General features: G+C 35.2%; 1 protein-coding gene across 2 annotated transcripts in view; it reads right to left on the reverse strand.

The window, feature by feature from the left end:
• LOC108680035 overlaps positions 1-13757 on the reverse strand; it is a 33861-nt gene extending 20104 nt beyond the window's left edge. For both annotated transcript variants that reach the window (XM_047881266.1, XM_018168799.2), the window contains exons 1-2: positions 13464-13757; positions 3816-3924 (exon numbers count right to left, since the gene is read on the reverse strand). In XM_047881266.1, the coding sequence (XP_047737222.1) occupies positions 3816-3924; positions 13464-13577 (223 nt within the window). In that variant the 5' untranslated portion in view covers positions 13578-13757. The remainder of the gene's footprint in view (positions 1-3815; positions 3925-13463) is intronic.
• Between the last annotated feature and the right edge of the window lie 88 nt (positions 13758-13845).

A 13845-nucleotide genomic window follows, 5' to 3' on the forward strand; every position in this document is an offset into this window, starting at 1 on the left:
CGTTATACAGGCTCTTACGTTACGACGACAAATACGTTATACAGGCTCTTACGTTACGACGACAAATACGTTATACAGGCTCTTACGTTACGACGACAAATACGTTATACAGGCTCTTACGTTACGACGACAATTACGTTATACAGGCTCTTACATTACGAAGACGATTACGTTATGCAGGCTTTCGCGTTACGTAAGGAAAAGATTATTAAATCGTACGTCATATGGGGTGTTACGTTATAAAGGGGAATACGTTATAATGGCTATTACCTACGTTAGGTACGGTACGGTACTTATGTTATAGGCAAGGACTACTACACACAGGACATGCATAGCCTATGTCCAGCCTCTGCTAGCAGAGGCGATCGCCTACACTATGAAAATGCTGGTGTTTTAGTGGCATCAACAAATGATATGCCCATAATTGTTTCATACAATAGTATTACAATGCGTGTAGTCTGTCTCTTATACACATCTAGATGTGTATAAGAGACAGGTGTATGAAGGCAGGAAAATGGTACCTACTTTGCTTAGTACAAAATTTTGAACTTCAAAACTGGCAAAAAGTCTATGGTTCTGACCAAGGACTACTACACATATTGTAATACTATTGTATGAAACAATTATGGGCATATCATTTGTTGATGCCACTAAAACAACAGCATTTTCATAGTGTAGGCGATCGCCTCTGCTAGCAGAGGCTGGACATAGGCTATGCATGTCCTGTGTGTAGTAGTCCTTGGTTATAGGGTATTACAAATAACTTTATACATGGTATTGCGTTATAAACCCGCCTAATTACGTAGATTTTTATTTCACAAAATAATTTTCCAATTCATAGTTATAATGCGATCTTTTCAAAAATCATCTAGCAGGATATAGGTAATCATACGTAGGTACCTATAACAGTTCGATTCAAAATGTTATTTTTTGAGAATTCCGCAATATTGAATTCAGTTCCGCAATATACTACATTAGACTGGCTGTTATATATGTGACATATGTGACTACATATGTACATGTAGGTAAATACGATACGACAACCTGTGTTATACCTACGTTATAGCAATTCAATGTTGTGCTGCAGCGCGTTATACCACTGTAACTCAAAGCGCTACAACGGCCTTTGTAACGCTAAAATGATGGCATCAAACGTGAATATTTCTTGCACAAGCCATCGACATGATATGATTAAGTTCAAATCTATAATTTTTACTTGAAAATCGATTGTTTCAAGTACATTTAAGGAGGGTGTCTTGTCCAAAAAACTTTTTTATTTACAGACGGATCATTTTAAGACATGATACACATATAAAAACAGAAATCTGAGACTTTTTGTTCGTGTAAATCTTTCAAAAAATGAAAGCAAACGTGGAATTTGTGATAATTGAAGGTATTGGTCATTGATCATTGAAGGTATAGGTTTTAATTGCGCTTCGGCGGCTGTCGTGAAAGAATAAATGAACATAAAACATGACTTTGAATTCTTCAATAAAGTATGTTCCCCTAGGTTGCCCTGGATATAACTGTTATAAATAAGTTTCTTAGTGATTATATAATAGTTTTATAACAGTTATATCCAGGTTTAGATGAGCAGTTTCTGGACCTTTAAATGAGCTATAAACCGGGGAAGTAAATTTTCTTTATTTTTGGTTGGCCTTGTATAGAGCTTTGCATTACAATATAAATACACATAGAGGGGAAGTGAGGGAAGGGCAACTAGTGAGGGTAATTGGGAAGGTAGGGGATTTGAGGGATGCTTGTCCCTTGGGGGGGAGAGTGGGGGAGGCGAGGGGAGGGTGGATAAGGCGGGGAGCGTGAGCGTGTTGCCGACACGTTCAGGGAGTCTAAGGGTGCACGCATAGAGCTGACATGCCTCGCATCCTGATAAGTGGCATGAGGCAAGTGGCGTGTGGCATAAGGCGGGCGGCGTGTGGCATAAGGCGTGTGGTGTGAGGCGGGCGAGTAGCATAAGACGTNCGGCCATACATGTGTGCGCACCACACAGCCTCGGCCATACATGTGTGCGCACCACACAGCCTCGGCCATACATGTGTGCGCACCACACAGCCTCGGCCATACATGTGTGCGCTCCACACAGCCTCGGCCATACATGTGTGCGCTCCACACAGCCTCGGCCATACATGTGTGCGCTCCACACAGCCTCGGCCATACATGTGTGCGCTCCACACAGCCTCGGCCATACATGTGTGCGCTCCACACAGCCTCGGCCATACATGTTTGCGCCCCACACAGCCTCGGCCATACATGTGTGCGCATTATTTCACACAGAATATACACGGGAGATGCCGATTCGCGATCGACCAGGCTTTCTTACGTTGTAACGTCGTTCATTTTTTTACTGTCTTTAAAATATAATAAATAACATTCTTTCCTGAATTGAGATGAAGCTTAGCAATACTACGCGTTAGTATTGCGCGAGCATATACTGTTGAATATGTTCTATGATTGTATTTAGAGCATATTCAACAGGGCACAAATGAATACAACACATCAAACACGACACCATTCATCACGACCCCAATGAATACAACATATTAAACACTACCACATTCAACACGGCTACATTCAACAGCAACTCGCACGTTACCTTCCCACAAGGAGCGACAAGTGTTCGGTGGTTTAGTCTCGATAGTTTGTGTTGCGTACACAAGCCTGGGGGTGAAGTATATTGTATATATGCTCACCTATTGCTATATCAATACTATAGTTACTTTCGCTCCACTTGCCATTACACCATTACCATCATTTTCATTCACGCGATACTAAGATATAATGATATATATATCTCCCCTTATATAAGTTACCAACTGCACATATACCTACATAGGTAGCACTACGCTACTATACATATTATATACATAATCCTTCATATATATATACATGTATATTTACGTAGGTTTGATTGAAGACCAGAGCACACTTTTTAATAACGGGTTTCTTATTGTTTTTATAAACAATAAGAAAATTGTTAATAAAAAGTATGCTCTAATCTTCAACCAAACCGGCATAAATGAAGAACTTCTGCCTAACTATACTTATACCTATACAAGTAGGTACCATATTTAATTGCGTATATACCTATATTTACTTATATTGTGTATACCTATATTTAATTGCGACGTTCCGGTACGTATAAGTGAATAGAAATATGAATGTTTGTACATGCTTTACGTTCCGATATATAAATGAATAGAAATAAGTACGTTTTAATCGATAGGCTTTGGCTTCCATTGCATAAATGAATGGAAACAAAGTTTTAATACAGCGGTGCCGGAATAATGTGATATTTACGTAGATAATTGCTCCTAATGAATGTAATTAGCTCAATTATAGCGGGTTAGATACTTGCATTAATGTATCACACGTGTAAAATTAATCCTTTTGTGATTGATTGTTCTGAAAATGAAAGCGTCAGTAAAATATGAATACGTAACAGGAACAACAGAATCCACCATGATTTATGTTAATCACAATGAATGTTTTTGAATAAATCACAACGCGTAACAGTAGAGTTTGTCACTATTAGCGAACATTATCTACATCTAACAGTGACGCGTTACAGTAGAGTTTGTCACTATTAGCGAACATTATCTACATCTAACAGTGACGCGTGACAGTAGAGTTTGTCACTATAATCATAGATTATCTACATGTAACAATGACGCGTAAACGAGTTTGTCACTATAAGCATAGATTATCTACATATAACAGTGACGCGTGACAGAGTTTATCACAATACCTATATAGTATAAGCATACATTATCTACATGTAACAGTAACACGTTACTCACACGGCAATATATCCTTGTATCTGTTCTTCCTGCGGTTCTCTTCCTTCTCGCCATGGCTGCACTCAAACCCCGGCTCATTCTTAAGACTCTCGGTGATGGCTTTTAGCTCCTGCAAAAAAAAAAAAGTTAAATTTCTGGATGTTAAATCTATCTAGTTTCTGTGAGAATATTGATCAATGCGTTACTAAACAAGATTTTATATGCCTTTCATTTTCATGTAGGTAACATCGCTTTCAGCTCAGGAAATAAAAACATTTCCATTTTCATCACTGTTATTTACAGATTTTTTATCTGTTTTGTTTATGCAGAGCTACTAATAAATGCACTTAACTACAATGTTAAATTTAACTTTTGCTTTCCACCCCTGAAAATAAATTACATTTCTGCCTTGCATTTGTGTAAGGGCACAAATATCTGGAGTCATTCTACACTTTTGGTCCCTACTTGAAGTTGCAGAAAATATCAAACAAACAACAAAGGCTATGAATATTACATCATTCTGGGGTCAAGCACTAGAATTAATTCATATTCAATTATAACTACGGTACTGTAAACTGGGGTAACTTTGACTCCCGGGGTAACTTTGACCACTTTTGTTTTTTTTAACAAAAACCCCAAAAACTCAAAAACTATTTGACATAGAAAAATTTTGTCAATGGGCATTAAAGGCCTAATACTGAGGCTACATAACACAATAGAAAGATTTAAAAAGTTTGCATATCTAATAGGTTAAAAAATTAAAAATGTGACCCACGAAAAAGAGCTATTATTTGAAGCCTGTCGGAGTACCCCTCCGATTTTTTTATTTTTTGGTAAAATAACTCCAGGTTTTGATGCATTGTAGTAGAACTCTTCTAGTTACATATGCAAAAGACAAATTTTAGGAAAGTGTCATAGTTTGCAAATGGGGGGCGCCGCCCCCCAATGGGGTAACTTTGACCACCTAATGGCAGCCGTGACAGGGTAACATTGACCGGCTTGAAAATTAAGTTAAAATTACCATAGGTACCTATATAATATATTTCATGTTTGATACACCTATTAATGTTTTTTTCTAAATTTATGGTGAGTAAAGCTAGAGTATAGACCTGTATTTTGCACGTTTCAATTTAAGTTTAACTTATCTAGTAAAAAAATGGCATCATTTTAAAAGAAAAAAGTGGTCAAAGTTACCCCAGTTGACAGTATAATAAGATTTGAAAATAGTAACATCAGTTCAGAAATCAAAATAATATACTTCATCAATTTATGTCAGATCAAAGAATGTATAAGAACAATCTCTAAAACGAATACCACCTATCTTTAGGGGGAAAAAAATTTCAGTCATCAAAATGTACATAAGTTGAAAATATGAGGCATTAATGGTAACTTGACCTCCTCTAATACTTATCAATACCTATATGGGAAACGGGGACCTCTAACATGCACAACATATTCTTTTCAGCAGATGAATGTTCCCTCCCCTTCATCCCGACAAAAAAAAAAAAAAAAGAAGAGAGAGAGCAGCATTTCCTGTTGATGCTTTTCTGTTTCTATTCTGAATGTCGAGGCAGGTTTTCAGTACTAGTGCCAACAGATGCTTGAGGAAGTGGATTCTTCAGTCACGCACACCGCAGTGTCTATTTAGATCTGTGAACAATATATAGTTTGATGATAAACTTACTGTATTTATCAAGTATTTTTATTATTAGTACCAGCTTTTAATTTTAAACATAATTAATGAATAATAAGCAGTGAATTATAAATTATATATATGTACCGTATAATTCATTCATGAATATAATTCAATTATATGTTGATAAATATATCCGTATACCGGTACCTAGAGTAATTCACTGGTCAACAGAGAGGATTGTTCCGAGATCATTTGGCATGGGGTTTGAAAGCATTTTTTGCTGCTGATTTACCATTTTTTCTCTAGCACATCTAGTTCTCAAATATTTGCATTTCTTTGTGAAATATATTTGATAATTATACATGTATGGATGATCAATATCTAAAGGAAGACATTCTTCTACCTTTTGAACTGATGATGGAGTTCTATAAAATGTTTTAAATAACGATCTGGTGAATTCTCTCCTTTCTAATTCATGTTAAACATGTAATTACTATTATTATTATACAAAGAGATCATAGTGGCGTCTGATAATGTGTAAGTCGAGATATAAATAAATATCAATTGTTTGGGGACAGATTAGGAACGACATTAGTGATCAAATTCTTTCCACTTCCCTACAACATTTTACTGCATTCTATATCTACAATGTAATACTTATTCTTTGTACTGCAATTACAACTCTAGGCTCAAGAAAACTCATCAGTAGTTAAGAAGAAAGTACGTATATACCATCAACTGGGGTGACTTCAGCCAAATTACACTAGTTTCTTCCAATCAAATTCCTACAAAATAGGAATGAGGCGTTGCTGGTGATTGTAAATTTATAAATATATTACTGAAAGGTTCTTCTTTGAATATGTCATGTCTAAATTATGTTACTTTTATTGTTTAATAGTTTTTTTCAAATTAGCTGGGTGGCCAATGTCACCCAGCGATGGGGTGACTTCGGCCACATGTGTTAAAAAATATAACTCAGTAGGTACTCACTGCAGTGAGTGACAGAGAGCGCATTTTCTCGTCGACAAAAACTTGAGGGCACGGATGAACGGACAGACAGACGGACATGGCAAACACAATAGTGCATTTTTTCCATAACTGAGAAAATGCGCTAAAAACAGTAAAACATTGTAAAAATGATTTTGTGGCCAAATTCAACCATTAGCAGGGTGACATCGGCAATCTAGGGTGTTTTAAAAATGATAATCAATGCAACTGAGTATTATAAAAATTGAACAAAACACAAAGATAAAACTCACATTTGTGAATCATATGCTTCATTAAGGCAGCTTTCTGTCAATTTCAATGGCAGCTGGATGTGAAAATTTGAAAAATCTAGTCCCCATTGGATTTCGATCATTCTTTAAAAAACCGATGATGCTTGATAGAGGTGCAAACCTTGAACTTACGTAAAGTGCAACCCTGTTTGTCAAGGTATTTTTTAAAAGTTATCTGTCTGTAAATAACTGAAATAAAATGTCCAATTTCCAATTTCTTGTAGAAATTTTATTTCAGTTATTTACAGACGGGTCACTTTGAAACTTGGTACCGTACACATATGTAAAAAATTAAATCTAAGACTTTTTTGTTTGTGTGAATTTTCTGAAAAAAATGAAAGAAAACGTGAAATTCTTTGAAAACAGCCAAAAAGGGGGTACTGTAGAAATCTATCTCTTCCTAGGATTTTCAAGCTACAACATCAAGACACATATCATTCGACACATAAGGACCACATCTATCGATTGGTCCTTGCTGTTTTTCAAAATTCTAATTTTTGAGGGTGGGGTGGACATTTTTCAAATAAATTTTGATTCCCCCTCACACCTTTTTGAATTCCCCCCCCCTTTTTTCAAAATATCTTCAAAACTATAACAAAATTGAAAAAAAGTACAACCAATCTCTAGATATTTTATTTGCAAATCAAACGGTATATCTCTCATTGCTGTAGCTTAAAAACTCTAGGAGGAGATAGGTTTGCATTGACAATAAGTGTGAATGTTCAGTAGAGCGCATCCCGAGCGCCTCGAAATAGGCATTCAAGGTGGCATGGCTACAAGACTAGACATTACTGGAGCTGAAATTCAGTCAAGGATGGTGAGAACGACTGCATGAGCACCATCCCACACGACAGCAGCCAGGTAACTAAAGATCAGCGTCTTCAGACCGTCTATTTATGCACCCAGCAGTAATTTTTGCCTATCTTAAATGTGAAAGAACTTCCCCACCCCTAAACCTTTTCCAATTTGTCATCAAGGCCTAAATCAACAACGTGCAGAGATGATTTTGGTACCATTGGATAGGTCAGAATGTCAGCTTTAACCCATTAATGCCAAGCCGTTTCATTTTGAACCAGCCGGAAAAATGGATTCATAATAAAATTAAATGATCAAATAAATATACAAGAGGATGCATAGGTTTGATACACATCTTGTACATGTTCTGGCAATGTTTGGTTCTTCTGTGCCAAATACTCCCTGTTCAGTCAACATTCAAAGATAATAAGAACCAAGTGTCAAACAGAATGGCTTGATATCATAGCGGAGAAAGATGAGTAATTTGTTCTAAAAATCAGGGTTGGCAATTTTTTTGATTTTTTTTAAAAAATCAAAAAAATCAAAAATCAATGATTTTTTTGATTTTTTCATGATTTTTTTGATTTATTTGATTTTTTTGATTTTTTCAGCTTTTTTGTCTTTTTTGAGGTGTTATTTTTTATGTTGCAATTAGCCTACTAACAATAACAGTATATGGATCATAATGGATGGCTAAAAAGGGCACTTATTGCCTTCAATAATAGCCAAAAGGCCAAGGTGGTGTTTACCATTTTGGGATTTTTGGGTAAACAATTATTGATCAGTCTATTCATTAGCCTTGTAAAGTTTGTATGGAGCAAGGTTATGAGCTAAATATTGACCATTTAACTGGCTTCAATATACAAAAACACTTCAGGAATGCAGATCTCCTAAACATTGAAGAGTCACATAACAGATAGGTAGATGATTGCACAGTGCACAGCACTAACAATAGATCTACTAGTTTTATGTCCTATAAATCTACCAGATTCTACCTTCTATACACACTGACTAGTAGTGACTGAGTGACTGACTGCACTGTTCCCATTTAATTCATACCAATAAACCAATACTAAACATAAACTGAACGATAACCAAACAAACCTCATACGACTTGAAACGAGACTTAAGTTATGAGAAAAGCTAACACTGTTTGAAATAAACATGTGCACAATTCAAATATTTTATATCCATTCACTGCATTTAATTATTTTATATATAGTCTTATAATTGTAATTGTTTTGTTTCTAGTTTTAAATTGCATATTTAAAGATTGAATTAGGGTGGAAAATCTTTCTAATTGCCTAAAAGGTCAATACAATCTCAACCTCTCAATATATAGGGTGGAGCAGAACCAATTGAGCAGTTTTGAGGTAAAATAAAAGAAAATTGGAGGTACATAAAGAAGAAAGTTTATTTTCCTAGAGGCTAGCATAACATACCATTTAGAATACTTATGTTTTGAAAACAATATCTGGAAGATGGGGGCTGTTAGCTGCAACACACTGTTGGAGTCGTTCTCAGAGGAGGGAGTAACCATGACAGTGAATTCCGATTGCTATGCTGCAATGTTGCAAAATTTCTTGCAGCCCATGATGGAAAACATTGTTAACATTGTTGAAATGAAGCATTGAGAGACGTGTGGTTCCAGCAGGATGGGGCTATAGCTCACAAAGCTTGAATGTCACTCAATGTTTTGAAACGCATGTTTCCCGGACGTCTGGTGTCTCTGAGGGGTGATTTACAGTGGCCTGCAAGGTCACCTGATTTGAGCATTTGCGATTTCTTTCTTTGGGGACATCTAAAAAAAAGGGGTTCAGAAGTCGCCCTCACACCCTACTACAGCTAAGGGAACAGAATATTGCAGAAGAGGTTATGGCCATACCTTGCCATGTGTGAACGTGCTGTAGGAAACTTCCGAGAACAACTCCAACAGTGTGATGCAGCTAACAAACCCCACCTTCCTGATATTGTTTTCAAAACATAAGTATTTTAAATGGTATGTTATGCTAATCATGAAAAAAATTAAGTTTCTTCTTTATGTACCTCCGTTACTCTTTTATTTCACCTCAAAACTGTACAATCAGTTCTGCCCCACCCTGTATAAGCTAGCTAACACATTTAAATTGTATATTGCAATCAAAATATAACAAATAGTCAAATAGTTAGACTACTTATAGCCTTATAAGAATTAGCTAAGCTGCTAGCTACGTACAATGTATTGCACTCTTGATGCCTCTGTACCAAGAACATTCAATTTATTGGAACCTAATACACACTAAAGGCAACAAGTTTATATACCAATTTGTCATTCATAGTACATTTATACTAAACCATGAATAACAATACCTCAATATAAATTAAAGACTACCACTCAATATTAATAAATATATGAAAAAATCAAAAAAATAAAAAAAAAATCATGATTTTTTTTATAAAAAAAAACAAGTGATTTAATCACATGATTTAATCATTTTGATTTAATCATTGCCAACCCTGCTAAAAATATATTATTCATGAGTCGGATGCAGAATTTTATTGATAAAGTAAGTACTTTCAATGCTGCATATGGTATTGCATGATACAAATTATACAATGTTTCTAAAGTTATTTAGATCATGAAATATATAGCCCAGTTCAAAATAAGACCAAGCTATAATTTTTCATTTACAAACAAAAATGAACATTTGAACATATTTTTTATTTATTACCTTCACAAGTGATAATATTCTCACATGAAACCAGAGAAAAATTCAGACAATAATTCTCTGCATTAATGGGTTAAGACTAAAAACCAGAGAAGTGAAATTTGCAATTTTCAACCCAGAAAATCAGGCGGTAAAGGGTTAATAAAACTCATACACTTCCTTGTGCAAAATATACCTACGGTATAGTTAAATGAGTGACACTGTGACAATATGAAGAAATGACATTAAATGTAGGCTATGATCATTGGAGCCTAAAGTTACACTGCTTAGTACTTATACAATAATTTTCATCCAATAAATAAACAAGCAAAAATTATACAGTTATGTTAGGACCAGCCACACAGAGAAGCCCTTCACAGCTCTCTTCCTCAAGTCCCCAGGGACCAATTACCAAAGGCTGTCAACATGACAATCTCAATTCATTATATTCCTTAATGCTGCAACAATATTAATTGAACATATAATTTACATCAAATATGGCAAGTATATATGTACATACATATATATATACCGGTATTATATAAAATTTAAAGCACTTTTACACTTGTATAGAATAATGGATGAGGTTATGTGTGATGTGAATATTGGGCTAGATTTTCCAAAAATTCTGAATAAAAACTTTTTTATGGGTATTTCCTAGAAATTATAGGCAAAAATGCCGTTTTTTTATTTCTTACTAAAGAAATTACATACTACCTATCATGTTGCTATGTTAGTATATTCAACTGTATTGTGTGTGAAATATTGCATATAATGCCTCTGGCAAAACTAAAGGATCTTTCCTTTGCTAAAATTGCACCATTTGTGGAGGCTGAGTGAGGCTGGAGCAGGGTTGGCAATAATTAAATCAAAATGATTAATATTATTATGTGATTAAATCACTTGATTTTTTTATAAAAAAATCATAATTTTTTTTATTTTTTCGATTTTTGTTGATTTTTTCATATATTTAAAAATATTGAGTGGCAGTCTTTAATTTATATTGAGGTATTGTTAATCATGGTTTAGTATAAATGTACTATGAATGAGAAATTGATATATAAACTTGTTGCCTTTATTGTGTATTAGGTTCCAATAAATTGAATGCTTTTTGGTACAGAGGCATCAAGAGTGCAATAAATTGTACGTAGCTAGCAGCTTAGCTAATTCTTATAAGGCTATAAGTAGTCTTAACTGTTTGTCTATTTGTTATATATTGATTACAATATACAATTTAAATGTGCTAGCTATCTTATACAGGGTGGGGCAGAACTAATTGAACAGTTTTGAGGCAAAATAAAAGAGTAATGGAGGTACATAAAGAAGAAAGTTTATTTTCCTCACAATTAGCATAAAATACCATTTAAAATACTTATGTTTTGAAAACAATATCAGGAAGATGGGGTTTGTTAGCTGCATCACACTGTTGGAGTTGTTCTCAGAAGTTTCCTACAGCACATTCACACATATGGCAAGGTATGGCCATAACCTCTGTTGCAATAATCCGTTCCCTTAGCTGTGGTAGGGTGTGAGGGCAACTTCTGAACACCTTTTCTTTTAGATGTCCCCAAAGAAAGAAATCGCAAATGCTCAAATCAGGTGACCTCGCAGGCCACTGCAAATCACCCCTAAGAGACACCAGACCTCTGGTAAACATGCGTTTCAAAACATTGAGTGACATTCGAGCTGTGTGACCTGTAGCCCCATCCTGCTGGAACCACACGTCTCTCAATGCTTCATTTTCAACAATGTTTTCCATCATGGGCTGCAATAAATTTTGCAATATTGCAGCATAGCAATTGAAATTCACTATCATGCATGGTTACTCCCTCCTCTGAGAACAACTCCAACAGTGTGTTGCAGCTAACAGCCCCCATCTTCCAGATATTGTTTTCAAAACATAAATATTCTAAATGGCATGTTAAGCTTACCTCTAGGAAAATGAGCTTTCTTCTTTATGTACCTCCATTACTCTTTATTTTACCTCAAAACTGCTCAATCGGTTAAGTATTGGTTTATTGGTCTGAATTAAATGGGAACAGTGCAGTCAGTCACTACTAGTTGGTGTGTATAGAAGGTAGAGTCTGGTAGATTTATAGGACATAAAACTAGTAGATCTATTGATAGTGCTGTGCACTGTGCAATCAGCTACCTATCTGTTATGTGACTCTTCAATGTTTAGGAGATCTGCATTCCTGAAGTGTTTTTGAATATTGAAGCCAGTTAAATGGTCAATATTTAGCTCATTACCTTGCTCCATACAAACTTTACAAAGCTAATGAATAGACTTATCAATAATTGTTTACCCAAAAATCTCTAAGTGGTAAACACCACCTTGGCCTGTTGGCCATTATTGGAGGCAATAAGTGCCCTTTTTTAGCCATCCATTATGATCCTTATACTGTTATTGTTAGTTGGCTAATTGCAACATAAAAAATAACACCTCAAAAAAGACAAAAAAGCTGAAAAAAAATCAAATAAATAAAAAAAATCATGAAAAAATAAAAAAAATCATTGATTTTTGATTTTTTTTTATTAAAAAAAAAAAATCAAAAAAATTGCCAACCCTGGGCTGGAGCTATGTCTATAAAATTATTAAAATGATTTTAAAATTTTGGCTTGTTATTAGAATTGGCACCATCCACTATGTTAGAATAATTATTACATCACAATGATCACATTGTATCATTTCACATTTGTATGTGAAACTTCAGGAATAAGTGATAAAAATTTGAATGAAAGGCAAAATATAGAACTTAATGCCAGTTAGGTTTTAGAATAAATTATATTTTTCAACATCTGATCAACCAAATAGCCTACTGTAGCCATAGGTCCAGAGTACCAGAGATAGGCTGATAGGGATTTAGGCTAATCACATTATGAAATGTATTTTTATTCCAAGAAGATGATCTTTGCACTAAAAACAGTGATAAATTATAACTACAAAGAATTTTTGAACACATTCATGACATATTATAGTAATTTTTATCTTGAATAGAATTTATAAACAAAACATTAACATGGATTGGCATTCCAATCTTGCCACAGCAACTACCTATCTCGATGCAGCCGCGCAGGTGGTTGGCCAAGAATAGAAACAGCAACTAAGGTTAAAAGCTTTCATGTTTTCTGGAAATTTATCATGATTTTTGAATGTATTAATCTAAAACACGTTTAAATTCGTGACACTGTGCAATAAATGAAATAGTAATTTCATTGATTACGAATATTTTTTGCGGAACCGCACAGCGAGAAGCTGCTGGTGGTTGCTCACCTGAAATTCCTTTTCGTACAAATCTTCCCCATCAATTCTTTGCTTTTCTATACTATCCACATGATTTATGAAATTTTGTAGAACAGTTCGTAGAGGAACCCGGCCCTTCCTCATCCCATGATCGAAGGCGGGGGCTGAATATAGCCCACGCCGTAATTTTTTGGTAATCCACCACTCGCTTAGCTACGCACCGCACTACACCGCATCACTTCTAACAAGGCACTGAGAAGTGAGAACTTGAAAAGCCAACGCCAAGTAGAGTTTCAGTGTACGCAAATGTGGACATGGCTGCAACAAACGCACATGAAGGAGAACTGGCTGCGATTCATGACTGAATGGCTGGTCGCAAGTGGCTGATGAAGGCCAGCGAAATTTTAACGTA

The sequence above is a fragment of the Hyalella azteca genome, unplaced genomic scaffold (genome assembly GCF_000764305.2).
Source record: "Hyalella azteca isolate HAZT.00-mixed unplaced genomic scaffold, Hazt_2.0.2 contig980, whole genome shotgun sequence".
Lineage (NCBI taxonomy): Eukaryota > Metazoa > Arthropoda > Malacostraca > Amphipoda > Hyalellidae > Hyalella > Hyalella azteca.